The sequence below is a fragment of the Macrotis lagotis genome, chromosome 1 (assembly GCF_037893015.1).
Source record: "Macrotis lagotis isolate mMagLag1 chromosome 1, bilby.v1.9.chrom.fasta, whole genome shotgun sequence".
Classification (NCBI taxonomy): Eukaryota; Metazoa; Chordata; class Mammalia; order Peramelemorphia; family Peramelidae; genus Macrotis; species Macrotis lagotis.
Window position 1 is genome coordinate 476,335,504 of NC_133658.1, and position 27,887 is coordinate 476,363,390.

General features: G+C 37.5%; 1 protein-coding gene and 2 pseudogenes across 1 annotated transcript in view; all 3 read right to left on the bottom strand.

Moving 5' to 3' along the window:
* Window positions 1–24,223, bottom strand: part of LOC141506677 (uncharacterized) — a 47,753-nt gene extending 23,530 nt beyond the window's left edge. The window contains exon 1 of the mRNA XM_074213657.1: window positions 22,918–24,223. Within this exon, the coding sequence (XP_074069758.1) occupies window positions 22,942–23,964 (1,023 nt within the window). The 5' untranslated portion in view covers window positions 23,965–24,223 and the 3' untranslated portion in view covers window positions 22,918–22,941. The remainder of the gene's footprint in view (window positions 1–22,917) is intronic.
* A 262-nt stretch (window positions 24,224–24,485) lies between these two features.
* LOC141506680 (cysteine-rich and transmembrane domain-containing protein 1 pseudogene) lies at window positions 24,486–25,038 on the bottom strand (annotated as a pseudogene).
* Window positions 25,039–25,637: 599 nt separating this feature from the next.
* LOC141519973 (cysteine-rich and transmembrane domain-containing protein 1 pseudogene) lies at window positions 25,638–26,146 on the bottom strand (annotated as a pseudogene).
* Window positions 26,147–27,887: the final 1,741 nt, after the last annotated feature.

A 27,887-nucleotide genomic window follows, 5' to 3' on the forward strand; every position in this document is an offset into this window, starting at 1 on the left:
GGTCAAAATACTCAATCTGAAGATGAGGAAGTACAAGATTCTGCATCTAAAGACTCCAAGAAAAATGAAGTTGGGGTCAGGCTACGACAGAGCTCAAAAAAAAAATTCTGAAAATCAACTAAGGGAGATAGAAGAAAAATTGGGAAAAGAAATGAGAGAGATGCAGGAAAAAACATGAAAAAGTCAGCAGCTTAGTCAAGGAGATCCAAAAAAATGCTGAAGAAAATAATATGTTAAAAACCAGCTTAGGTCAAATGGATAAAACAGTCAAAAAGTTAAAGAGAAGAATGCTTTAAAAAGCAGAATTGGCCAGATGGAAAAGGAAAGAAAGCTCTCTGAGGAAAACAAATCCTTCAGATGTAGAATGGAGCTAAAGGAAGCTGATGATTTTAGGAGAAATCAAGACACAATGCTTCAACACCAAAAGAATGAAAAATTAGAAGAAAATGTGAAACATCTCATTGAAAAACCAACTGATCTGGAAAACAGATTCAGGAAAGATAATTTAAAAATTATTGGGATACCTGAAAGTCATGATCAGAAAAAGAGCCTTGACCTCCTTTTTAAATAATTCCTACAGGAAAATTGCCCTGATATCCTAGAATCAGAGGGCAAAATAGAAATTAAGAGAATCCACCAATCTTCCCCAGAAAGAGATCCAAAAAAAACCCCCTAGAAATATTATAGTCAAGTTACAGAACTCCCAAGTCTAAGAGAAAATACTACAAGCAGCCAGAAGGACACAATCAAATATTGTGGAGCTGCAGTCAGGATCACAAAGGACTTAGTAGCAACTACATTAAGAGCTCATAGGGCTTGGAATATAATATTCTGGAAGGCAAAAGAGCTTGGAATGCAATCGAGAATCAACTACCCAGCAAAACTGGACATCTTCCAGGGGAAAAGATAGATTTTTCAATGGAACAGGGGAATTTCAAATGTTCCTTTTGAAATGACCAGAGCTGAACAGAAAGTCTGACCTTCAAGTACAGGACACAGGTGAAGCATAGAGAATGGAGGAGACTTAATGTTGATGAACTGCATGTATTTCTGCATAGAAAAATGATACTGATAATACTCATATGAACCTTTTCATTTAATAGAGCACATAGAAGGAACTTTTATAGATGAAGCATGGGAGAGAGCTGGATTTGAAGATATAATATATTGTAAAAATCGAGTCAGTGACTAAAAGGGAAATGTAGTGGGAGTAAGAGAAAGGAGAGGTGGAATAGGCTAAGATATTTTATATAAAAGATTTTTTTTCACAATGATATGAAAGGGTGGAAGGTGAGGGGGAATGAGGGAACCTTTATTCCCATCAGAAATGGCTCAGAGAGGAAACAGCATACACACCCAATAGGATATAGACATCTAGAGTAAAAAAGGAGAAAAGGGGGATGGGGGAAGGGGGGATGTGGGTGATAGAGGAGAGGGTAGATCTCAGGAGATAACAGTCAGATGTAACATATTTTCTTTTTTACTTTTTGCAAGATGCTGGGATTGGGGTGGCTCGTCTAGTACCACAGCGCCAGGTGGTTGCTGGGTCTCTGGGGTAGTATGTGGGCTCAGGGCCTCTTGGTCCCAGGGCCAGTGCTCTGTCCACTGGGCCACTCAGCTACCCTACAGCACATTTTAGAAGAGGGACAAAGTGAAAGGAGAGAGAAAATATATGATAGTGGGGAGGAATGGATGGAGGGAATTACAATCAACAACTGCAACTGTGGAAAAATATGGAAGTAACTTCTATGATGGACTTATGACAAAGAATGTGATCCACCCGAGACAGAATTGAAGGTATCAGAACATAGACTGAAACACATTTTTTTCTTTCTTTTACTTTATTTCTCATGAGGTTCTATATTTTTGTGGGGGAGGGGTATTATGTTTACTCTTAAACAAGAATATTTTAGTAATGTATAAATAAAATCATATTAAAAAAACAAAAACAAAGAGGAGTCCTCCTAAGTCCAAGTCCAGCATTCTACCCATTGAGCCACTTTGCTGCAATATAGGACTTCAGTGAAGGAGTATTTGTATGTGTAGTCTTAAGTGAGCTATATTTAGTACATTTAAATTAATTTTGAACTTTGTAAATATTATCCAAGGTGCTAATGCATAATTTCTTAAAGTATAATACCCCCCCAAATAATTTGATTTGGTTTTGTCGATGGATTCAAAATATGGAGAGGTATTGCTTTATAGCAGCTGCTCTCAAATATTTTGGTCTTAGGACTCTTTAAACTCTTAAAAATTATCTTTGAATGATTAAAGGGAAAATGATGAATGTTGGAGAAATTGTGAAAAGGTTTGGACATTAATGCACACTATTGGTGGAGTTTTTAACTAAACCAACCATTTTGGAGAGCAATAAGGAACTATTCTCAAAGAGCAATAAAACTGATCATACATACCCTTTGACTCAGCAATACCAATTCTAAACCTATATTCAAAAGAAATCATAAAAAATGGTAATAAAACATAAAAAATGTTCAAATATTTACATGTTCAAAACATTTGTAGCAGTTCTTTTTGTAGTGGCAAAAAATTGGAAATTGAGGGGAGATCCATCAATTGAGGAATGGCTAAACAAGTTATGTTATATGAATGTTATGGAATACTATTGTTCTTTAAGAAACCATGAATGGTCAGACTCTAGAGAAGCATGAAAAGAATTACAGGAACTGATGCAAAGCAAAAGGAGCAGACCCAAGAGAAAATTGTACAAATTAACACAACATTGTGAATTGATCAACCTTAATGGATCTCCTCTCAGCAATTCAGGAAACTAAGACAACTCTGGAAGACCTGTTATAGACAATGCCATGTACAGCCAGACAAAGAAAACAAAACAAAGCAAAACAAAAAACAAACTACAGAATCTAAATGAACACTGTTCACTATGTTCACTTCTCTTTTGTTTTTCCTTCCTCTCTCATGGTTTTCTTTCTTTTTTATTTGTACTAATTCCTCATGCAGAAAATGACTAATATGTAAATATGTTAAACATAAATGTGCATGTAAATGTTCACTAGACTGCCTCTGAGGGGAGTGGTAAAAGAAAATTGTGTACCTTATAATATGCATATAAGATTAATATTGAAAAACTTTCATAACATGAAACTGGTAAAATGAAATAAAATAACAATAAAAAATAAAAAATATTTTAAGTTGACCAACTATATGCAGCTCCTTCTCAGCTAAGACAATCCTGGAAGTCCTGAAAAACAACCCACAGAATCTAAATGGATACCAGACTGACTTTCTTAAAACTTTTATGCTTTTCCTTCCTATCCCATCATTTTCTTTCTTTACCCTTAGTCTTGATTCCTCATACACAAAATTGCTAAAATGTAAATATGTTAAACACAAATAAATATATACATACAACTTTTACTAGATTGTTCATCACTAAGGAGGGGGAAGGGAGGGTGGTAGAAAAATGTGTAACTTATAAATATGCAATTGGATGAATGCTAAAAAACTTTCATGCCATGTAATTGGAAAAATAAAATAAAATATCATTAAAAATGATCTCTGACCTCCCAAAAAGCTTTTGATATGTGTATTATATCAATCAACATTATTATATTAGAAATCAAAATGCCTTAGTATTACTATGAAAATTATTCTTACCTCCCAGATCTCCTGAAAAGGTTTGAAGGTTCCTTGGGGATTCTCTGACAATACTTTCAGTACTGGCACATAATAGGTGTCTAATAAATTCTTACTGACTGACGAAAGCATCAGTGAAGTGATGTAGTGGATAGAAATCTGGACTACCCTGGGGAAGTCACTTAACCTCTCTCACCCTCAGTCCCCTCCTTTGTAAACTGAGAATAATAATAACAATAATAATAATGATAATAGTAGCACTTGCTGTGAAAATCAAATGAGATTATGTGAAAAAGTGCTTTGAAAAATTCAAAGCATTCTATAGATATTAGCTATTAGATATTCTAGTAGTTGCCTGAAGAATAAAGTAAAGAATGTCAAGACAAGAAAAGGAAGGACTCCAAGCCAAAGAGGGTCTCAATATAAAAAAAAACCACTTGTAAGAATGGTCTGGTTAGACAAGCTTATATAGAGTACCTGCTTAGGAGAAAAGTATTACCAAACAATGTTGCATTGCCTAGAAAAAAAAAATAAGAATTACATTTACCTCTTCCTTTAGTAATAGTGTTATCTGCACTTACAATTGGATAAAGTGAAACACAGATTGGTCAGGAAACTTACTCAAGGTTAAAAAAAATAATAACTGTCAGGAGCAATCTGTTCATTTATAAGTAAGGGAATTGAGTGATTTTGTGAAGTGACTTTTTATACATCACAATATGGATAAGACTTGGATAGGAAATGGAAAAGAGTGAAAGTATTCCAGAAAAAGAAATATAGCCTGAGCAACAGAATTGAGATGGGAAGAACCAAGATAACTTATGAGTTATAGAGTAATGAAACATAAGGTTAGGAGTCAGAAAAGAACTAGGTTTGGATTTCCTCAAGTAGAAAACAAAATTCTATTGCATTCTTGAGCAGGGGTGCAAGATGATGAAAGTCATATTAATTTTTTTAATGACTGAACAACAGCAGCAACATACAGTTCTTTAAAAGTTTTCATTGAGATATACACATAAAATATCTTATTTAAACTATAAGGATTTTGCATTATTGATACTATAATTCCCCCCCCCTTTATAGATAAAGAAACTGAGTCTGAGAAGTTATGTGACTTCTCCAGGGTCACCTAGCTTGTGAATATTTGAGGCAGAATTAGAAAACTCGGGTCCAGTGGCACTTAGCTGTCTTGAATACCTAGTTAGAATAGGGACTATTTGTTTCAAAGTGGTGTTCTCCAACATGATTTGAGAGATAATGTGATTTACTTGTTTTACAGTCTTAAGACAGTGATGCAATTTGGTGCTCAGGTGATGAGCTAGGATTTGTATAATGAAAGAATTTTACAAAGACTCATGACTTAAGAATTATAGGGATGGATAAATTTTAATGCACATGTACAAATATTTTTCATGTGGGCTTTATCTTGTGAAAGTAGATTTCCCCTCTTGTTTAAATTGTCCTAGATGGGGATAGTCTGGTAAAAATAATACTCTGTCCAAGACTGGGTGATCAGAATCATATTCTTCCTTCAGACCTTCATTAGAATAAGCCCATCTTTCATTATAATATTCACATCCCTAACTGCCTCTCTATACCAGACCTTGAATTGATAATATCTATTTGGGTATATTGTAGATATAATAGCTGCTGTGAAAAATCCTACAAGAACAAGAAGGTAGAGGCTAGAGGCCTTGCAAGGCATATCTTCACAATAAACTGCTGCCTTTCTTCCCCAGAAAAAGAGTCTTTGTTTCACCTGAATATCCTAACACAGTCCTTTCCATTATGTAGGCACAGATCTCTATCCCTTTCCCAGAACAGAGGGCATTCCCTATACCCCTATATAAACCATAGCTTTTCCTCCTGTTAGTTGCTTATCCTCTAGGGATAAAGCCCACATGCAATATTCTTGCACCTGTGTAAAAATTTATCTGACCCTATAACCCTGAGTCCTAGTTCATCACCTGAGTACCAAATTGCATCCATTTTTAAGACTATGTAAAAACAAGTGAATCACATTACCTCTCAAACTATGATGGAGAGCATCTCTTTTAAACAAACAACCCTTACTACAACTGGATATTCAAGACAGCTAGGTGGCATCCTGGATAGAACACTGGACATGAGGTTTCTAATCCTGCTTCAAATATTTACAAGCTATGTGACCCTGGAGAAGTCATTTAACCTCTCAGACTCAATTTCTTTATCTATAAAGAGGGTGAAATTATAGTATTTATTATGCAAAATCTTACGAGTTTAAATAAGATTTTTATGTGTATCTCAATGAAAACATTAAAGAGTTGTATGCTATTACTGTTGTTCAGTCATTTAAAAAATTAATATAACTTCCATCATGTCACACCCCTGCTCAATAACTCAACAGAATCTTGTTATCTACTTGAGGAAATTCAAACCTGGCTCTATTTGAACTCTCAACCTTATGTTTCATGATTCATAACACCTCCTCAACTAAGTCAGGCTAGTGTCCTCATAGTTATCCTGGCCCTTCCCATCTCATTACTTTTTCTCAGACTATATTTCTTTTTCTGGAATACCCTCATTCTTCTCCTCTTCCTATCCAAATCCTATCTATACTGTGATGCACAAAAAAGTTTTGAGAGATATAATTACTGATTATGGCTAGTGTAAGATTAAAAAAAGGATAGCTATTTGTTCATCTCTCATAAACCAAAGCCCCCTCATGGAACCACTCAACCTTTATATATCCTTGAAGGGTGAATATTCCAGAAAAATGAACACTAATTGGTTAACAATCAATAAGAAAATGAATATTATAATGAGAGATGGGCTTATTCTAATGAGGGTCTGAAGGAATAATATGATTCTGATCACCCAGTCTTGGACAAAGAATTATTTTTACCAGACTATCCCTATCTAAGACAATTTAAATAAAAGGGGGAATCTACTTTCACAAGACTAGAATTTTTTTACCTTTTGATTAAATCTAAGTTTTCCAGTTGGTAAGTTTTGCACAAGATTTCATTTCATTATCAGCCCACCTGAATAACCTACAGGAGCTATTTTTCTAAATACAGAAATAGAAAAGGGAAAAAAATCCTTAGTCCTAATTTAATAACTGTTTATTAAGATAATAGAGAATCATTTCTCTCAATATGTACTTGAAATAAATTCAGTTTAAGAAAAAATACAATTCTTAGGTTCTATCCTAGACTTTGAGGAAACAAAGATGAAAACAATATCATGTATTTTTTCCTCAATGATCTTATAAATGAGATGTAAGACATACATCAACAATAAATATGATATGAGGAAAAATATGAAAGGAGCAAAGGAGAAATCTAGACAAAGTACTGCTAAAAAAAGTTTTAAGGAGGAGAGCTCTTTCATTGGGGAAGATGAGAGAGCTTCAGAAAAGAGATGCCTATGATGGCCTGGATCTTGAAAAAAAATGGAATTGAGAAAGAAATTTGATTTACTCCTAAAATAGGGAAATGAACTATGAAAATACACAGAGCTGGGAGAGAAAAAGACATTAGGGGGAAACTATTAAGTAGTCCAAGACTAGATAGTATGGTGATTAGACCACTCAGCTTGGCATCAGAAAGATCTGAGTTCAAATCCAATCTCAGACACTTACTAGCTGTGTGATACCTGGGCAAGTCACTTAATCCCTAGTTACCTCAGTTTTTCCTCTGTAAAATGGGGACACTGAACAAAGAAATGACAAACCACTCCAAGTATCTTTGCCCAGAAAACCCCATGGAGCCATGTAGGGTAAGACATAACTGAACAAACAAGTAGCCCAGGGTGACTAGAATATAATGTAGAGTATATAAAAGTGGGTAGAGTAAAAGATAGAAAATGTATGCCATAAGTAGTCCAATTCAATTCTTCCTCTTCCATAAAGCCTTTTCCCCCATACCAGTACATGAGAAACATTTTACAAAATAAATAGAAATACAATAAAACATAGATGTTAATATGTGACTCACTAAGTCAATATGCAGGAATCATCTACGATTTAGTAGCCCCCATTTCTATTTGAATATAGTACAGCACAGTTTAGTATAGCATAGCATAACATAATATTGTACAATACAGTGTATTAATGAACAATATAAATGCTGTGTAGTTGCTCGATTCTTGTCTTTCATTCTCAAAGAGGACCAAAACAATCACTAAAGTCAAGTTACAGGGTATCTGACTGTGGCTGATCAGACCAATGCAAGCTCAGAATGCTCTACCACAGGATAGGTACAAATTGTCCATGTGAATACCTGGAGTGGATTCTCTAAAATACACCTTACATTTCTTTTGAGCTGCTTCAATTCTGTTTTGTTCATAGAATGCAACACCCTCACAGATGAGGGCACACCCATGCTAAGCCATCCTGTGCCAGTGTCTCCTGCACTGCACAATTCCAAAGTTCTTAAGAGAGACCTTCTAAGTGTTCCTATATCACTTTTTCTCACCCCTCTTCTGACCCCCATACATTTGGCCTTTGAACAATGCAGCCAGCCCATCATAGTTGACTCTCTGTAGTAATATAGAAATGAATGTTTAGCAGTTTAGCTCAAGAAAGGACCTCAGTGTTTGGTATCTTTTTCTGCCAGGTGATCTTCAGAATCTTTCCAAGACAATTTAAAAGGAAGCAATTTAGTTTCCTGGCATGGTGCTGGTATCTTATCCAGGTTTCACAAACAGGTCAGCAAAACAACTTTGTAGACTTTCAATTTGGTAGTCAATCTAATACCTCTTTTCTTCCACACTTTCTTTCAGAGCCTCCCAAACACAGAACTACATTTGGCAATGGGTGTGATAACCTCTATGTGTAGCTCTCTAGAATGGCCACTGCCAAGGTAAGTGAACCTATCCATGGTATTAAAAACTTCCCCGTTTGCTGTAATAGATGGTTCCACAAGGTGCTGGTTGATGGGAGCCCCTGTGGTTTCTTGGTATTAATTGTTAGGTCAAAATTAGCACAAGAAATGGAGAACTGATCCATACTTGTATCTCAGTTTCAGAGACTGCATCAAATGCAAAATTATCTGTGAACAAAAAATCATGCCACAAAACTCCCTCCACTTTAGCCTTGGTTTGTTGCCTTTTCAAGTTCAATAACTTATCATCAGGACTGACCTTGATTCTGTGTTCATCCTGATTGAAGGTGTTTGACAACATCGCTGCAAACATCCTGCTAAAATGTAAGGACTTAGTCTAGTTTCACACTTCACTGGTGACTACAAAAGGGTGAGAGCATCATCCATTATCCAGAATGCAGGGCAAGCATGCCATCATAAAAGTGATAAAATATTGAGAACTTCTCCAGGCAACCAAATTTTGACATAATTATAATAAGCCTTCATGACTGACAGTATCAATGTTAAATATAATGGTCAGATCTACAAATGTTGTGTACAGATCTCTCTTCCACTCCTGGCATTTCTCCTTGAGTTGTCAGACAGCAAATACCATATGGACCATTCTTCAGCCCTTTCTGAAGCCACACTGAGTCTCAGTTAGATGACTAACTTCTGATAGTTTAGCCAATTAAGGAGCACCTAGCAAAAATCTCAGTAATGAATAAGAGAAAGACCCCTCTGCTCTCTGGTTACTACAAGACAACCTATTTCCTTTATCTTTACAGAGATGGACAATGGAAGCATCCTTGAAATACTGAGGTATAACCTCTTCTTGCCATACAACATGGAACATTTCAGTCAGTTTTTTGTTTGGGCAATGGACTCCCCTCTTCTTGTAAATCTAAGAGAGGAATTGACTTCAACCTGAGATCAGTGGCTTTCAGCATTGACTGATGATGGTCTATTGAGAACCAAACCCATTCTATCTTGTGACTTAACTTTGCAGCTAGCATAGTCCTCTTTCTATTCAATTACGGGTCTAGTCTAATTTTGGTCCTGTGAAAAAACTTTATTCAATTCTGAGAATTGGGAGAAAACTTTATTGCATCATTTGAACCTAGCCCTGTGGTTGGGAAGCTGAACTACCTCTACTTGTTGCTTAGAGACACTTAAGGACCTTGGTTAAGAAACCTGGTTAGATCTGAAGATTAATGCAAAGAGATTTCTCACAATTACACATCTTAAGCAAACCATATGTCTTATCTAAAAACTGACCCTATATTGGCTAAAGAATTATTGCTTCCATCTTCCTTTAATAGAATACAGATATTCAATGGGGAGTAGAACTCTTGTTTTTTTTTTTTATTTTAGGGAATCATACCTGTTCATTCCACCCTTCCCAATTTGGAAAGTCCTTATCTTTCCACCAATTAGGAATCAGATTATCTAATCTTGTATCCTGGTATATATCCGTTAATGCATAAAAATCTGTCTCCCCTGTAGTCAGGATCCAGTGCCAACCTAAGGAGACCTAATCCCAATTTGTTATACAATCAATATGCTTTATTTAATAAACAATATCATCAAGATTCAATCTTTGTTTCCTCAGTTATTTCAGATTTTATCTGTCACAATAAGCTATAAATATACTTCTGATTCCTTTAAAATTCCCACTACAGTTCTGGGTACATTCTATTATTTAAAAAAAAATTATCACTGGGCATGAGGGTACATAATACATGCTATAAGACAAATATGACAGATGTTGTGAATTGGGCAATTCTGGGCTACAGCAAACTAAGTCTATAGGGTGTCCACACTAAGTCTGGCACCAATAATGTAAGCCCTGATAAAGTGGGGGGGGGAGCATCAGGCTGACCAAGGATAGAAGAACCCAGGTCAGAAATAGAGCCATGAAACTTAAGACACTGATTAACAGCAGGACTGGGCTGGTGAGATGCTGCTGCAAAATAGAAAGATCCAGTCACAAAAAAAAAAAAAAGAAAAGCATTATTATTAACTTTCATTTTTATGCCACAGTCATTTTGAACAATACCAATTTTGTTGTCCCCACTAAAACTGCAGAGCCAATGACAAGAAAAAAAAAATCTGGTATGATATCTACATTCAGTTTCCATCTCACCCACACCTCTCTTCCAAATCAAAAGAAAGGTGTTTCATCAACTGTTCTATAAAACTAAGTTCATTAATAGAAATTAATCAAATGTATTTTATTTTAAAAATTCAAAAATTTACTGTTTGTGCTTTTTTTACATTATTATAATAATCATGTATATTATTCTGGTTCCTCTTTCATCACCTGTATCAATTCACATAAATGTTCCTAACATTTCTTTTAATTCCCTATATTGATTCTTTCTCATGATGCAATAATATTTAATTCACAGATTATAATTTATTCAACATTTTCCAAGTCAACAGGTAAACTGTTTCCACTATTTGTTTTTCTTTGTTGTTTGCTTTTACTACCATAGAAATGCTGCTAATAATATTTTAGTATATGCTTTTCTTTTTGTCTTTGACCTTCTTAGGGTATGAACCTAGCAGTGAGTAAATATTTTTGTGAAATTCCAAATTATTTCCCATAATAGATAGAGCAACTGAAAGCTCCACCAAAAGTATATTAATAAACTATCAGCTTCTCTAAAACTCATTTCCATCTTTTGATATTTTTTACCAATTTCATGGACATGAGTTGAAAACTCAATGTTTTTATATTCTTATTGGTAATTTGGAACATTTTTTCATTGTCAGAAGTCTGGACTTCTCTAGAAAACTATTTTGTCATATTCTTTGACTACTCACCTACTGGAAGATAGTTGAATTAATTCCTTATATACTGCTGAATGAGTGTTTTGTCTCCCCTTGATAAAGAAGTCTTAGATATCAAATTTTTATCAGAAATATTTGATGAAACTTTTTTCTTTTGATAGTTCCTCTTCTTATTCACAAATTTTGTTCATATCACATAAGATTGGTTTGAAAATAGACCTCATTCTGATTCTATAAAAATTTTTCACATCACTATCCTGCTCAGGGATTTTTTTTTAGGTTTTTGCAAGGCAAATGGGGTTAAGTGGCTTGCCCAAGGCCACACAGCTAGGTAATTATTAAATGTCTGAGACCAGATTTGAACCCAGGTACTCCTGACTCCAGGGCCAGTGCTTTATCCACTGCACCACCTAGCTGCCCCTTGCTCAGGGATTCTTAATCTTTTTTGTGTCATGGACATCTTTGGTAGTCTGGTGTAGCCTAAGGCCCCCTTAATTAGTTGTCTATTAGTGATATCAAACTCAAAATTGAAATAGGTGGCCCTAAACTGTACATAAGGATTCCTATAGACCACATATTGACTTAAAAAGTCACATATTGATATTATCTATGTTCTCCTGCATTTCTATTTATTTTATTATTTCCCAATGGTTCTGTCAACTTAAGAGTAGCAATAGTTAATGATGTGTTTGACACTTCTATTCCACATTTACAACTAAAGTAAATGCTAAATTTCAATTAGAGGATAGTGAAAATAAAAATGTGAATGTTTTCCTATCCATATTCATAGACTCCCTGAAATTTATCCAGGGAACCCATGAAAGGTTATGAAATCTCTAACTAGATCTTGACCTGAGGAATTTCTCTTATTGTTCATTCTTGTGGATAGAACCATACAATAAAGATTTATCCTAGGAAAGAATTTTCTTCATTTCAATTCTGTCTTATTTTGGGTCATTATTTTCAACTGAAAGGGAACATTTGGAGAAAAATCAATGGTTTCACAACTGACCTTGTATAACCTGATCTTTGCTCAGTATATTCAGTCAAAGAAACTTCTTTTATCATGAACAAAGTACTCTGAACTTTACCATAATCAATATATGTGATGACTCAACTACCTTCTAAAAATGTATTGAGTAATTTTAAATAGTCCTTTTATGTAGTTCCTGATATTCCTTTTTTGAGGGGGGCAAAGAAAGTATTTCTGATTATTATTTTTTAAATTTTAGATATTTTCCTATTTTAATATCTTGTATTACATGCAAAACTTATTTAAAGAACTGATACAAATTTATCAGAGTAAGAGAAATTTTTTACTTGAAAGAGGATTAAAACATATTAAGCAATTCTTGATATGAGGAAAAAATATAAACAATCATATGAAAAAAATCTTCAAAGTATCTAATAACCAGAGAAATGCTAAGCACAACTTTGAATACCACCTGTTCCCCCATCAAACTGATAACAGAACACATGAGAGTATTTCTGAAAAATCCTAGGAAATAAGGAATAATCAAAAATTAACTTCAGCAAAGTTGCAGACATCAAAATAAACCCTAAAAAAATCAACTACATTTCTATATAATAACCAAATACAAGAAGTAATAATAGAATGGGATATCCCATTCCAAATAATTACAAAATGCATAGAGCATCTGGGGATCAATCTACCAAGACATTCAAAAGACTTGTATAGAAATAATTTCAAAGTTCTCCCTGAAGAAATAAAGGCCAACTTAAATAACTGGAGGAATATTCAAAACTTATGACTAGTCATGCCAATATGATAGAAATGCAAATGGTAACATTTTTAATGCTCTATCGATCAGATTATCAAGGAGATACTTTATAAAACTTGATAAAATAACAAAATTCTTTTAGAAAAAACAAAGATCTAGAATATCAAGGGAAATGTTGAAAAGAAGTAGGGACAAAGAAGAATTAACATTGAGACCTCGAGCTATATTATAAAGCAGCAATCAACAAAAACCATTTGGTAGTGGTTTTAAAAAAAGAAAGAGACAGGTTAGAATAGTGGAACAGACTACACAAAGGAAAATCAAACAATGGAATTCAATAACCCAGGATTAATAAAAATCTAAATTATCAAAGGGAAATTTGGTAATATTTGATTTAAAAAACTACTGGGAAAACTGGAAAGCAGTTGGACAGAAATTAGGTTTAACAAAAATAGTGTTCTATAATACATTCAAAATGAATTTTTGACATTAATATTAAAGATCATCCTACTTAAAAAGTAAGAAGAAAAACAGATTTATCTTTCATAGCTCAGGGTAGGAGATGTATTCTTAACCAACCAGGAGATAAAGGCAATTGCAAAAGATAAAATAAATAACAAATAAAATTGATTACATAAACACTAAAAAGTTTCTGCACAGACAAAATTAATGCACCTATATCAAGGCAGGCAGTAGTTAAATGAGAAAAAGTCTTTTCTATCAAATTTCTATGAAAAGGGTTTGGTATCCAAGATATATAAATAATAATATACATTCAGTAACCATGACCCAATAGGTAAGTAGTCAAAAGATATGAAGAAACATTTCTCAAAAAAAAGATTGTAAATTAAAACAACTCTGAGATTCAAATTGGGAAAGATGATCAAAAATGGCAATAGTAAATGTCTAAGGGATTGTGGAAAAAAAAGACACACATAATACATTATTGGTGGACTTGTGAATTGGGGCACCCAATTTGGAAAACAATTTGGAATTATTCATATTTAGCTTATGTGTGGGGCAGGTAGGTGATCTAGTGGATAAAAAACCAGCTTTGAAATCAAGAGGACTGATTTCAAATCTGGCCTCGGACATTTGATATTTACTAGCTGTGTGATCCTGCTGGGCAACTCACTTAACCACACACACACACACACACACACACACACACACACACACATGAAATTACATTCATATCCTCTGAACCAGAGATTCCACTATTACTGGGCTTATATCACAAGTAAGCTATTGATATAAGAAAGTCCTTATATACAGCAAAACATTTATAACAGCACTTTTTCTGATAACAAAGAATGGGAAACAAAGTAGATGCAGATGAAATGGAATATTGCTGTTCTACAAGATGTAATGTAATACAGAGAAGCCTGGAAAGAGCTATATGAACCAATTTAGAGTGAAGCAAAGTCAAGGAAGAAATATACTCAATGAGAAATGGAAAAGCAACCAGACACAAGAATATCAAAAGTCAATACTGCAAAATCAAAAAGAACATAGTTCAAAAGAACTATGAGAGGACATCTCAAACTATGCTTCATGGAGGTGGAAGGTCCAATACTATTACATATTGCACCATACGTTTTGGACTCTCAATGTATCGATTGGCTGTGCTGATTTTTTTCCTTTTTTTGTCATCTTAAAAAAATCTATTTGTTATGTTGGATAGCACTTTAAGAGAGGGAGGAAGAAAGATTCTAAGACTATGATTATGTAAAAAAGACAAAATTTTTTTTTAAAAAAAGACATGCGTACAATCATTTACAACATTGGTTGGTTGGTTTCTATTTATATGCTTATTTTTTTTCTTCCTTTCCTTTTTTCTTATGCTCTAATATATCTAGATACTTAATACTTGTCAATGGACAACAAAATAAACTTACAGCTTGAGACACACACTCAAATGAATCTGTGATTTCATTAATTTGGGAGTTTTCAACAAAGATGTAGAGCATAGCTAATCTGTGACTGTACGTTTCAAGTTACTCTTCTCCATGTATTCCCCAATGAGGGAATTAGAAAAGCAAGTGGTAGTGGGAATTGACTGAACCACACAGACTCCATCTAGCCCAATTTGCTTTCTATTCAATTTCTGCCCTGGGAAATAATTTCTTCTTTTGTGGGATTTGTGAGAGGGCACTGTTTGAAACTAGATTTGCATGGTTAGGAAGCTGGACCACTTCTACCTGTTACTTTGAGACCCTTAACTAAGAATTTAGGTTATGCTGACCAAAAATCTGTTCAAATCTGAAGACTGATGCAAGGAGTTTTTTCATAATTTTACATCTCAAGCAAGTCATTTCTTTTCTGAAAACCAACCTTTCTGACAGTATTATTTCCATGTTCTTTTGATTGAATAGATACTTAGGGGTATTGGCGGTATTGGGGTGAAATAGGCCACCTGTTTTTCTGATTTCAAGTAACTGCCCCTGCTCACTCTCTTCCTCACAACTTGAAAGTTCTTTCCTCCAATTGGAAGTCAGATTGCCTAATTTTGTTTCTTATTTACTTTTAATTAGTCTTATTTGATTCATTGTTTTCAATGCATTAAAAACTTGTCTCCCTTATTTTTGGGGTCCAGTGCCAAAACTGAGGAGGTCTGGTCCTGATTTGTTATGCAATTGGCATGTATTGCTTAATAAATCAATATGCTCAGAAACTCAAAGCTTTGTTTTCTCATCCAGCATGCCAATGTTTTCCACTGAAATGTTACCCAACATTCTGGATGTCTTCTGTGCTTTCTGTCTCATTGTAGAGACCAAAGATGATTCTAAAAGATCCCTGATAAAGCACACTACCCATCTCCTGACACAGAAGTGATGGGCTTAGGGTGAAAACTGAAACATATATTTTTTGGACAGGGGCAAAGTAGAAATTAAGTTTTCCTCTAATATATACGTATATATATGTATATATATATGCATATATATATATATATATATATATATATCTTGGGTTAAAACAGTTTGTTTATTTTCTTTTGTTTTCTAAATGGGAAGGACATAAAAGGGAGAGAAATTTTTGTCAATTAAAAATTAGTAAATTAGTAAATTAGTAAAAGAAAGGTGGAGGGAAAGATAATGATTTGTTTTAGACATGTTGAGTTTCAGATGCCTATGGGATATCTAGATGTACAAGCAGCAATGGAGGATGGGAAATGAGCTCAGGAGAGAAGATAGCACTGTATATATGTATATACATATATATGTATATACATATATATACATATATATGTATGTATAGAATGGAAGTGACAATACTAATAAATGAATCTATAAATTCATGCCCATATTAACTAAATAGTTATAGAACTAGGAAAAAATTAAAAATAAAATGTTAAGAATCTCAAGAGAAATAATGGAGGGGGGAGGGGGGAGAGTGGACTAAGGGTATGGAAAGAAAGAGGTTCTTAAAACCAGATCTCAAACTGTACTACAAAGCACTAGTCATCAAAACTAATTAGTAATGATTTTAAAAGTTTCTTAAAGAAACCACAAAAAAAATTATCTTGTGTACATTAAGTTCAAAAGATAAGGATTTCTTACCAAAAAAAGATGAAAACTAGGCACAATCTAAATTGAACTAGATTCCAATGGTTTTAGACTATAGGAAACTTTGGTAGAATATTACAGTTGAAAATTCTACAGGAAAAGTCAACTCTGGAGGACTGGGAACCTATTAAATTTGAAATTCTAGAGACATAGTATTCCAACAAAGAAGAAAATGAGGAACTATCACCAATGTCAATGCATAGGGAAGTTATTGATCAACTTACATTTTTTCAATTTAAAAATCCAAAAAATGGAATCAGAGAAAGAGAATAGGGGGAAAAAGCATGATCATGTAAGAGCTAAGCCTGGGAAAGAAAGCTAAGAACAATATATGAAAAGAAAATCAAAGAATTTATAAAATAGTTGTTCAGGATATAGATGACAGTGATAGCAGATTACAGAAAGTAGAGTTATTCAATCCAATTTTGCTCTTCTGTCAAAAAAAGAATGACCTTTGGACTGGAAAGAAAAAAAAATAACTTATAGACAGCTGAACTCAAGATATGTAGAAAGACAGGAAAAAACCAGGTCATTGTCTCTGAGGAGGTCAAGATGAATTTCATTGCAAATTACTAAAAAATCAAAAAAAATACAACTAGTAGAAGACATGATTGCTAAGTCATTGCCAAGATGATCTAAGAAATCTAGCAGAAGGGACATAACTACAAGACTAGAATATAATATCACAATTTACAAAAAAAATGTAGTAGTAATATCTATAATCTTGACTGTGAAAACCAGAAAAGCACTTTTTGTGAAACTCTAGGAAAAGCAGCAATGATTTCAAACAACCAGCATGACTTGATCAAAGCAGTGCTCAGTACTAGGGAGACAAAGCCAAAAACAAAATTGTTCCTGAGCTCAAAGAGCTAATATTCTAATGGAGACCACAGATCCTTATATAGATATTTGCAAAATACACACAAGATAACCATTCTGGGGAAGATCTTGGGGAGACCAGGTCTCATGTAGAAGGTAGTACTTGAGTTAGGTCTTGAGGGAAAATGGGCCATTTCAAGAGAATAGGATATTACATGTATTTAAGAAAGTTGATACAAAGATATAGAGATGGGAGGTGGAGTGTTATTTTTGAGGAACAGCAAGAAAGCCAGTTGAATTATAGGGTTACTTTAAAAGCAATGAGGAGCAGCAAGTCTTTTTTTCTCAAACATTTTATTTTTTTTCAACTATAGAGAGTTTTTAACATTCACTTTCTAAAATTTTTGAGTTTGAAATTCTCTCCCCCTTTTTTCCTCCCTCATTGATAAGGCAAGCAATTTTATATTGGTTATACATATGCAGGCATGAAAAACATATTTCTATATTAGTCATGTTGTGGAAAATAATAGCCCAAAATACCCCAAGAAAATTAAGTTTTTTTTTAAAAAAGCATGCTTCAGTCTGCATTCAGACTACCTTCTTTTTCTGAAAGTGGATTGTGTTTTCATTATTGAGTCCTCCTTAACTATCTTGGCTTACTGTATTGCTAAGAATAACTAAGGCATCCACAGTTGATCCTCATACAGTATTAATGTTACTCTGTGTAATGATCTCCCAGATCTGTACACTTCCCTGAACATCAGTTGATGTAAATCTTCTCAGGTTTTTCTGAGAGCATCCTGCTCATCATTTCTTATAGCACAATAGTAATTCATTACACTTGGATACCCCAATTTGTTTAGCCATTGCCAGGTGATGGGCATCCCCTCAATTTCCAATTCTTTGCCATCAAAAAAGAGCTGCTATATTTTTGTACACTTAAGTCTTTTCTTTTCCTTTTCTTTTTATATTGATAAAAAGATCTTTATATCTTTTTATCTGTATCTTGTGATACAGACCTAGTATTATTGCTGAGTCAAAGGGTATGCAGAGTTTTATAACCTTTTGGACATAGTTTCAAATTGTTCTCCAGAATGGTTGGATCAATTCATAACTCCACCAATGAGGGTTCCAATTTTTTCATATCCCATCCAACATTTACCATTTTCCTTTTCAGTCATATTAACCAAACTGGTAGGCGTGAGATGACACCTCAAAGTTGCTTTAATTTGCATTTCTCTAATCAATGGTGTTTTAAAGCATTTTTTCACATGACCATAGACCAGTTTTGTATAAAGACTGCCCATTCATTTCCTTTAACCAGTTATCAACTGGGAAGTGGATTGTATTCTTATGAATTTGACTCAGTTCTCCTTATATTTAAAAACACACCTTCATCTGATTAAGAAGTTAAGCATTATTAAGCACCTATTATATCCTAGGTACTTTGTTAAGCACTATGTATAAAGGGTGGCAAAAGACAGTTCCTTAAGCTCTGAAGAGCTCAGGATTTGGAGGAAACCACTTGCAAACAACTGAGTAAAAACCGGATCAAGAGGAAAGTCAATTGAATTAAGAAGGATTGGAATACCATGTTAATGAAATTTGCAGATAATTCAAAGATAGGAGATGTTAGTATCAGGATTCAGAAAAATCTTGAGAAGCTAGACTACTGGGCCAGATGTAGTGATGGAATGTGATTGGGATAAATTTGAACACCTGGGCTCTAAAAACCCAACTTCAGAAATACAAGTTGGTGGAGACAATTCTAAACAGCAGTTCATCTGAAAAGAGATTTGAAGTTTTAAATGGTCTGAAGGCTCCCTATGTAGTGTTGCAGCTAGATAGAGCTCTAGTCCAATAGTCAGATCCAAGTGCAAGTTCGGCCTCAAGACACTATGTTAATCCTGGGTATGCCACTCAATCACTATCTGCCTCTGTAAAAAGATGATAATATAGCATCTACCTTTTATGGTTATTATGAGGATATTTATACTTAAAATTATATAGTATAAGTATAAATTTTCTAAGTTTTATTTTTAGCTATTATTTTATTTTAAAAATTAATGCAATTTCTCTAGGGCGTGGTCTAGGAAGGAGAGAGGGAAGGAAGAATTGAGGGAGGAGATAGTTTGGAATTTAATATGTAACCATAAAGTTAAATTTTTTCTAAATTAATGAAATCATAACTTGCATAAAAAGAAGCAAATCTCAATATATTCTAACATGATCAAACCATATCAGGCCTGTGGTCTTCAGTTCTGAATTCTATATATAAAGGGGAAGTTGGGGGGGGCAGATATGGACAAAGTAGAAAATATTCAGTGAAAGGTAACTAGTAAGGATAAGAGTTTCAAAATCAAACCCATTATACAAAGACTGGTGAAAGAAAACAAGTTTTAGCTTGGTTAATTATGATAATCCCTAATATCCTGTTTACTTGAAACCAGAGGAGACACTATTGCCTTCAAATATTTAAGTAGCTGCCATTTTGAAAAGGGTTTATACTACTTCTGCTAGAGCCTAGAGAATAGAACTAGGAAAATGGGGATGGAACTTGGACAGAAGTCGGTTTAGGTTCAAAAGAAAAACATACTTCCTAACAATTAGAATTATCCTAAAGTAATAGGGAACTTAAGAGGTGGGCTTCCTTCACTCTCACCTGTGGTCCTCAAAAAAAAGTTAAGAACACCATTTATTGCAATGGTGAAGAGAAGATTGTCTGGTATAAGTTAGACTAAAGGCCTCTGAGATCCCTTAAACTTTCTTATTCTCTGACTCTAACTTGGTACTAGGGAGCCTCTAGTAGTAATAGGATATGATCCCCCCCCCCAAGACTATGTTAGCTATATTCTGAAAATATTGGCTCCTAACACTCCATTCTTTCTATGCCATGGCCATAGAATAATAAACATTTGTCTAGCATCTACTAGACACTAGGTTTTGTGCTAAGCACTTTACAAATATCTTGTTTGATTTTCACAACACTAAGAGGTATTTTAAAGGAAACTGAAGCAGAGGTTAACTGACTTGCTCAGAACCACATAGTTTATAAATCTATAAGGCTGGATTTTAACCTAGGTCTTCCTAACTGTAAGTTCAGTGCTCTCTAAAAGCCCCTAGATGACTCCTAACCCTAGATTACTCCTTACTCCTTACCTGTATTTCTCACACTATGCATTTTCCTAGGGCCCCTTTATCTCATTGGCTGGTTTTTGTAAGAACCTTTATTTTAAGGGAGGGGGGAAGGAAAAAAAAACACTCAGGTCAGTCATCTTTCCATTTCTCTCCAGGACTTATTCCTGACTCTCCAGACCTTCTCCACCATCTATCTACCCCAAGCAATCTGTCTTTTTATCTCTTTCTCCCTTTCCAGTACCATCCCTTACCACTTTTACAGCTTCCTTTTATGTGTTGTCTTCTTTAAAATATAAAACCCGTCACACTTCAGGACTGTAATCCCAGATAAATTTTTAGTCTAGTGGATGACACACAGGTCAGACATGATTTGACTTCCCTGGGTAAGCAAATGATTGGTAAATCACCCTAAAAATACAGGATCTATTTTAAAATTTAATCAGCACTATTAATAGTTTTGCCATAACTTTCTTAAATTTAGACAACCAACAAAATAATACCCGACTTAGAGTTTGCTGATAACTGGTGTAAATGTTCTCACTGAAAAAAATCACAATAGGATATCAAGAGCTATTCTAGCTGGCTCCAGAAAGCCTGTCAGTGAAAATTTTTGTGAATGAGAATAATTTTACCAGATTTTTACAGAAAATTTGTCCAGCAGTATTATAAAGGACAGTTTAAAGGACTAAAGGAGATATTTATATTTGCCCCTTTCCTTTATAGTCACATTGTCATATGGCCCAATATGGGCTCTTATTACCACTTGCTTATACTATTTGCAATATCCTTCTGAAAGGTTTCCTCCTCCCTTGGTAAAATATTTTACTCTGATACCAAATTTATCTACTTTATGCATGGACCTGGTCATACCACCCCCAGAACAGGCTGATCACCTGAAATCTCATTCCCAGGCACTTTCTCAATTCCTTCTAGGAATGGAGGGCTGGGGAGCAGAGCAATAAATTTACCCTAAAGCCTTCCTTTTCCTTTTGTTCTTCAAAACTTGCAGAACTTTTCAGATAACTCTCCATTTTTCATCAATTCTGCTCCATTTCACCTCCACAGTGCATCAAGTCCTCTAGTATGCCCTTTTGTTTTGATTAGTATATTAGCTTTTTGAGGGACAAGGGTTGTGTTTCTTTTTCACATTTGTATCCACAGGTTTAGTAGAGTGCCTGGCACCTAATCACATGAATGTTTGTTGAATTGAGACCTTCAGCATCTCCTTCCATATTACTAAATTCTTTCTCTGACCTCTAAGGTCCTCCAAACTGATGCCAAGCTACCACTTCAGCCTTAGCTTATTTATTCGCTTCTATGGCTTCCAAACTGGATTTCCCAATCTATTCCACATTCTGTGCCCCATTACTTCCCTCATCCCCAGATTTTCTTCCTTCAGTTGCTAAATTTCTACCCATCTCTTAAAGTACTGCTAAAATATGACCAAATCTCCATGACTTGAAAATTCTATTCAATGATAGCATTTCACTCACATTAATGCAAATTACTTTCTATGTGTCCATAAACAAAAATCACCTTTTATCTTCAGGGCTTCTGTCTCCTTATTTGCAAAACAAGGCCTTTTAGCAGGATAGTTCCATAGGTTCCTTCAAGTTCTCAAATTTTTAAAAGGCATAACAGTCTTTGTAGAATTTTATAATTTATGGTAACACTGTATTTTAAAGGGAAGGAGATTTTGCCCAAATTAAGGCATTATGAATGTAATAGAAAATAGAAGGCATTTTGGGATTGGACATGTCTGTGATTTGTCACAGTTAATTCATAGATAAGGAAACCCCCTTTTGATCGCTATCATATACACATGTGTATTGTGCATATATACACACACACATGTATTGCTTACTATGATCTACTATGTCCTGTTTTTGGCTTAGCATTAAGGGTTAAGTGATTTGACCAGGATCACAATTACTAAGTGCTATACATCTGAGACTGAATTGGAACTCCTGATTCAAGGGCAAGTGCTGTATCTACTGCTCCATTTAGCTACTGCTCCCCTTTTGACTTCTGAAAAATGAATTGAGGAGGGAATATTGAAACATAATTGAGGAGTTAGGAAAGAAATCCAGGAACTTGTACCGTTGCATCTATTTTGCCACTGCTGTGAACAGTGCAATTTAAAATAATAGAAATTTCATATTCAAACCTTGGGCTAGAAAAAAACCATTCAGCACATTTGATAAAACTATGACCAAAAAAATAAAACGGAAAAGACACATTAAAAGGATGTCACTAAATTAAAGAGTACAAAAAAAACCCCCACTATTAATCTAGGTTTCCATCATGCTGTTGTTGGGCTGTCTAAGCAGAACTCATCATTCCTTATGGCAAGGGAGAGATCGGGTCTCACAACTCCGTGGGTGGAGGAAACGGCACCTTGTGCTAAGAGCTGGAGGCCGGTCAGTCCATCAAGGGGTCCAAAACGAGACAGCAACAGATGGCCCCGATGATAGCTCCGATAACTGCCAGGCAGGTGTTTTGCACGGGGTCTGTCTGTCTCTGTTGTTCCACAAACCCGGTCCTGAAAGTTGCCGGAGAGGGTCTGCCCTGGTAGACATATTCGGGGTAGCCTGGGTATAGCTGCCCCGGATAAGGAGGGTATTCTGGAGGATCACCTCGGTGGTCCGATGATTTCCGGGCACTGGCGTGGTCCGATGATTTCCGGGCACTAGCGTGGTCCGATGATTTCCGGGCACTGGCGCGGTCCGTTGATTTCCGGGGACTGGCGCGGTCCGATGATTTCCCGGCACTGGCGCGGTCCAATGATTTCAGGGCACTGGCGGGGTCCGTTGATTTCCGGGGACTGGCACGGTCTGATGATTTCCCGGCACTGGCACGGTCCGATGATTTCCCGGCACTGGCACGGTCCGATGATTTCAGGGCACTGGCGGGGTCCGTTGATTTCCGGGGACTGGCACGGTCTGATGATTTCCCGGCACTGGCGCGGTCCGATGATTTCCCAGCACTGGCGCGGTCTGTTGATTTCCGGAGACTGGAACGGTCCGGTGATTTCCCGGCACTGGCGCGGTCAGTTGATTTCCGGAGACTGGAACGGTCCGGTGATTTCCCGGCACTGGCGGGGTCCGTTGATTTCCGGAGACTGGAACGGTCCGATGATTTCCCGGCACTGGCGCGGTCCGATGATTTCCCGGCACTGGCGCGGTCTGTTGATTTCCGGAGACTGGAACGGTCCGGTGATTTCCCGGCACTGGCGCGGTCCGTTGATTTCCGGAGACTGGAACGGTCCGGTGATTTCCCGGCACTGGCGCGGTCCGTTGATTTCCGGAGACTGGAACGGTCCGGTGATTTCCCGGCACTGGCGCGGTCCGTTGATTTCCGGGGACTGGCGGGATTCGTGGAGACTTTGCGGGCTTCCTGGTTGGAAGGGTGCCCCGGTTCCACCTTCACTCTGACCCGGGGCATGTTACTGTAGGAACTCACTGGGGCCCGGACGGCCCGGGCCGCCGCCCACGTGACGCCCCCGGCGCCCTCCGGGGACAGGACAATTGCATGATTATTATCTCACTTAGCCCTCACCAGTCTAGGAGTTGGTATTGCTGGTCCCGCTATTATGATTATCCCATCCTTAGGTTGGGGAAACTAAGATGAAATCACCTGCCCAAGGTCACGGAGGTGATATTGAACCCAGGTCCTCCTGACTCCGGGGCGGTGCTACCCCTCCCAGCCCCCGCTTTTTGACTTTTGAAAAATTTATTGACTAGGGAAAACAAACATAGACAATGAGTGGCTTTCTGCATATTTTGCCACTGTGTTGAACAATACAATTTTAAATGATAAATATAAATTTCATATTTAAGCCTTTGACCAAAAATACTTTAGCGTATTTGTTAACAGTATGACCAAAAAAAAAAAAAGAGGAAGAAAATAAACGTTACAAGGCGTCACTAAGTTAGAGAGTAAACAAAACCGCACTCGGAAGCCGGGTTTCCATCATGCCCTTGTTATCTATGCAGAACGTGTCGGTCATCGGCTCGCACAGGCCGGGCCCCGAGCCGATGGGGCCCCGAGCCGATGGGGTCCCGGGGCCGGGGCGCGGCTCAATCGATCAGGGGGTCCAAGAGGCAGCAGCAGCAGAGCGCGGCCCAGCAGGCCCCCAGCGCCGCCAGGCAGGCGTTCTGGCCCGAGTCCTTCTTTGGGTCTTCCACCACGTACACGGTGCGGTGAATGGTCGGCGGGGGCCCGCCCGGGTAGCCATACTGCGGATAGCCTTGGTAAGGCTGGCCCACGTAAGGAGGATAGGGCTGGGGGCCGCCCGGCTGGTACGGGTACGGCGGATTCGGGGCGCTCGGGCCTCCGTCCGAGTAGGGCGGCGGGGGGGCTCCGTAATTCATGTGGCAACAGCTTCCTCGGGTGTCCCTCGGGTGTCCCTCGGGCACACGGCGCCGGGCGGGTGACTGCCGATGGCCCGGACCGGCCACAGCCTGGCCTGGCCTGGGCCCACGGCGCTGACGTCAGGGAGCGTCTGCCGAGAGGACAATGCCATTGTCCCATTTGACCCTCCAAAGCACCCTTGGGGGAGGTGCCGCTATTGTGATTAGCTTGCCCACGGTCACAGAGGTGCCCAGTGTCTGAGGCTGGGTCTGACCCGGGCTTCTCCTGGCGTCCGGGGCCGCTGCTCTTATCTGCCCCCCCCTTTTTTTGATTGTTGAATAATTTGTCAAGAGTCCCCAAACAGGGCGGCTAGGTGGCGCAGTGGATAGAGCACCGGCCCTGGAGTCTGGAGTTACCTGAGTTCAAATGCGGCCTCAGACACTGAATTAATGACCTAGCTGTGTGACCTTGGGGAAACCACTTAACCCCATTGCCTTGTAAAAACTAAAAAGAAAGAGAGAGAGAGAGAGAGAGAGAGAGAGAGAGAGAGCACCCAAACATAATTGGGGAAGTGGGAAAGAGATCATTTTGTACTGTGGCATATTTTGCAGCTGTACCCAACAGTACAATTTAAAATGATCAATAGACATTTCGTACTCAAACCTTGGCCCAAAAAAAATCATTCAGCAACATTAAAAGTGACCTAAAAATAAAATTAGAAAATGAACACTAAAAAGATGTAAAAAGACACTCCACCACTAATCTAGGTTTCCATCATGCTGTTGTTGAACTATCTAGGCAGAACTGGTCATTCATTATGGCCGGGGGGGGGGGGGGGGGGGGGGGGGCAGGGCTCAGGGCTCCATGGGCTCAGGGCATTCCGCCGCTGGAGGAGGAGGCAGGGGCCGCTCAATCGATCAAGGGGTCCAAAAGGCAGCAGCAGCAGAGGGCGGTCCAGCAGGCCGCGAGGCAGGAGGACTGGACCGGGTCTGTCTTGTGCCGCTTGTCCACCACATACACGGTCCTGTGGATGGTCGGAGGGGGGGCGCCCTGGTAGCCATACTGGGGATAGCCTTGGTACTGCTGCCCTGGGTAAGGATTCGGCTGCGGATTACCTGCTTGTGGCGGGTAGGGCGGGTAGGGCGCACCTGGGCCTACATTCGGGTAAGTCGCTTGGTTTCCGTGATTCATGTAGTTGGAGCCGCAGCCACAGGTGCTTCCGTCCCTCAGCCCCAGGCCATGTGCCTGGGGGAGCGGCCACACCGGATGTGGGGCGCGGGATGACGTCGTCTCGGCGCGCCCGCCGGTGGGGCCCTGACGTCACCGGGCCGCGCCCGGAGAGGATGAGGCATCCGGTTGTTACCTCGTGGAGGCCTCGGAACAGCCCCGGACCCGTCCCGTTAGTAGGAGAAGCCCGGTCCTACAGTTGGGGAAACTGAGGCTAAGTAACTAGCGCCAGGGCCGACAAAAGTCCGAGGCCACTGCAGAAGGCCAGAGTTGCCCAACTCCCACCCGCAACCGCCTAATGGGATTAAAATGGAAAGATTCAGCAAAATAAATAAAAATATAAAACAGATAATGCATTTTAAAAACTAAGACAGTTTTTTAAATTTTTTTTTAGGTTTTTTGCAAGGCAAATGGGGTTGAGTGGCTTTCCCGAGGCCACATAGCTACATAATGATTAAGTGTCTCAGGTCAGATTTGAACTCAGGTGCTAAAAAACTAAGAGTTTTTATTCTTATCTGTGAATGACCCTGCTTCTATTTGAGTTGGACACCTTTGGCTTAGAGCACTGGGAAGTCAAACAACTTATAGACATATATATGTATATACATATATATATGTATATACATATATACATATAAACAATTTATATACATATCTGTCAGAGATAGGTGTCGAGTCCGGAGGAGGGAACCCAGGCCAACATCAATATGATGCATAAGCTGGTTCATTTATTGATCACAGGATACATACTTTTATACTCTACATTTACTTAACCATTTACATAAGTGTTTTAGCAAGCATTTTTTCACATGCATACCTTGTGTATGTCTTAGGTGATTGTTTTGAGAACCAAACAGTGTTCTGATTAACAGAGAGAAGATTGTTTTGAGAACCAAACAGTGATTTGATAAACAAAGTGCAGAAGGTAATTATCTCAGAATGCACTATCTATCTGAGCCTGGGAATATACCTCCTAGCTCACACATGCAGCTACTCCCTTGTCTAAGCTCTGAAGCACGTCTTGCTTGTTAAAGCACATAACTATTTCTGTTAACCCTTCATAGCTCTTAGCCTGGAATACATATGACACAACATCTCCCCCTTTTCGTTTAAAGGCCTGGGAGAGCATGTTTGCTAGAGATCTCTGACAACACAAAAAGATGCATGGTCCAAACAACAAGAATATAACAAGTATAAAGCAAATTACAATTATAAGTTTTACAATTGCCAAAAGCCAAGCAGGTAATCCTAAAGATTTTAACCAATCCTTAAAGAAATCTTCATGTACAGTTATTTTATCAAGATTTTCTTGTAACTTTTTGATTTTAGCATAGACTGAAGCACTATTATCTGAAATATTAAAGCAACACATGCCTTCAAATTCCTGACAACCATGATTATGTAATAAAATCAAGAAATCTATTGCAGCTCTTTTGTAGTGTAGCCTTGCGAATGCTCTGTACTTCTGTAATTATATACATTAAAGTCAAGGACGTAATGTCAGCCTGAGCTTTTGCCCAACATGTGCAAGGTTTTTCATGGTATTATAATTAATAGATGCCATTACCCCTGGTGTGAAAAAGGATGTGGCTACTGTTTCTGATACTGATAGAAATTTAACATTTTTATTACAGTTGGAAGCCAGGGGAATGCTCCTTGTTTTCTTAGGGCTTCTGGAGAAATTAAGGTATGGTGAGGACACTAGTGCTAATTGGCCTAGGTAACAAGGTCCTCCTATAGGACACCATGGGATAGAACTGTATGCCTTGTCTTCACATATCAAGAAT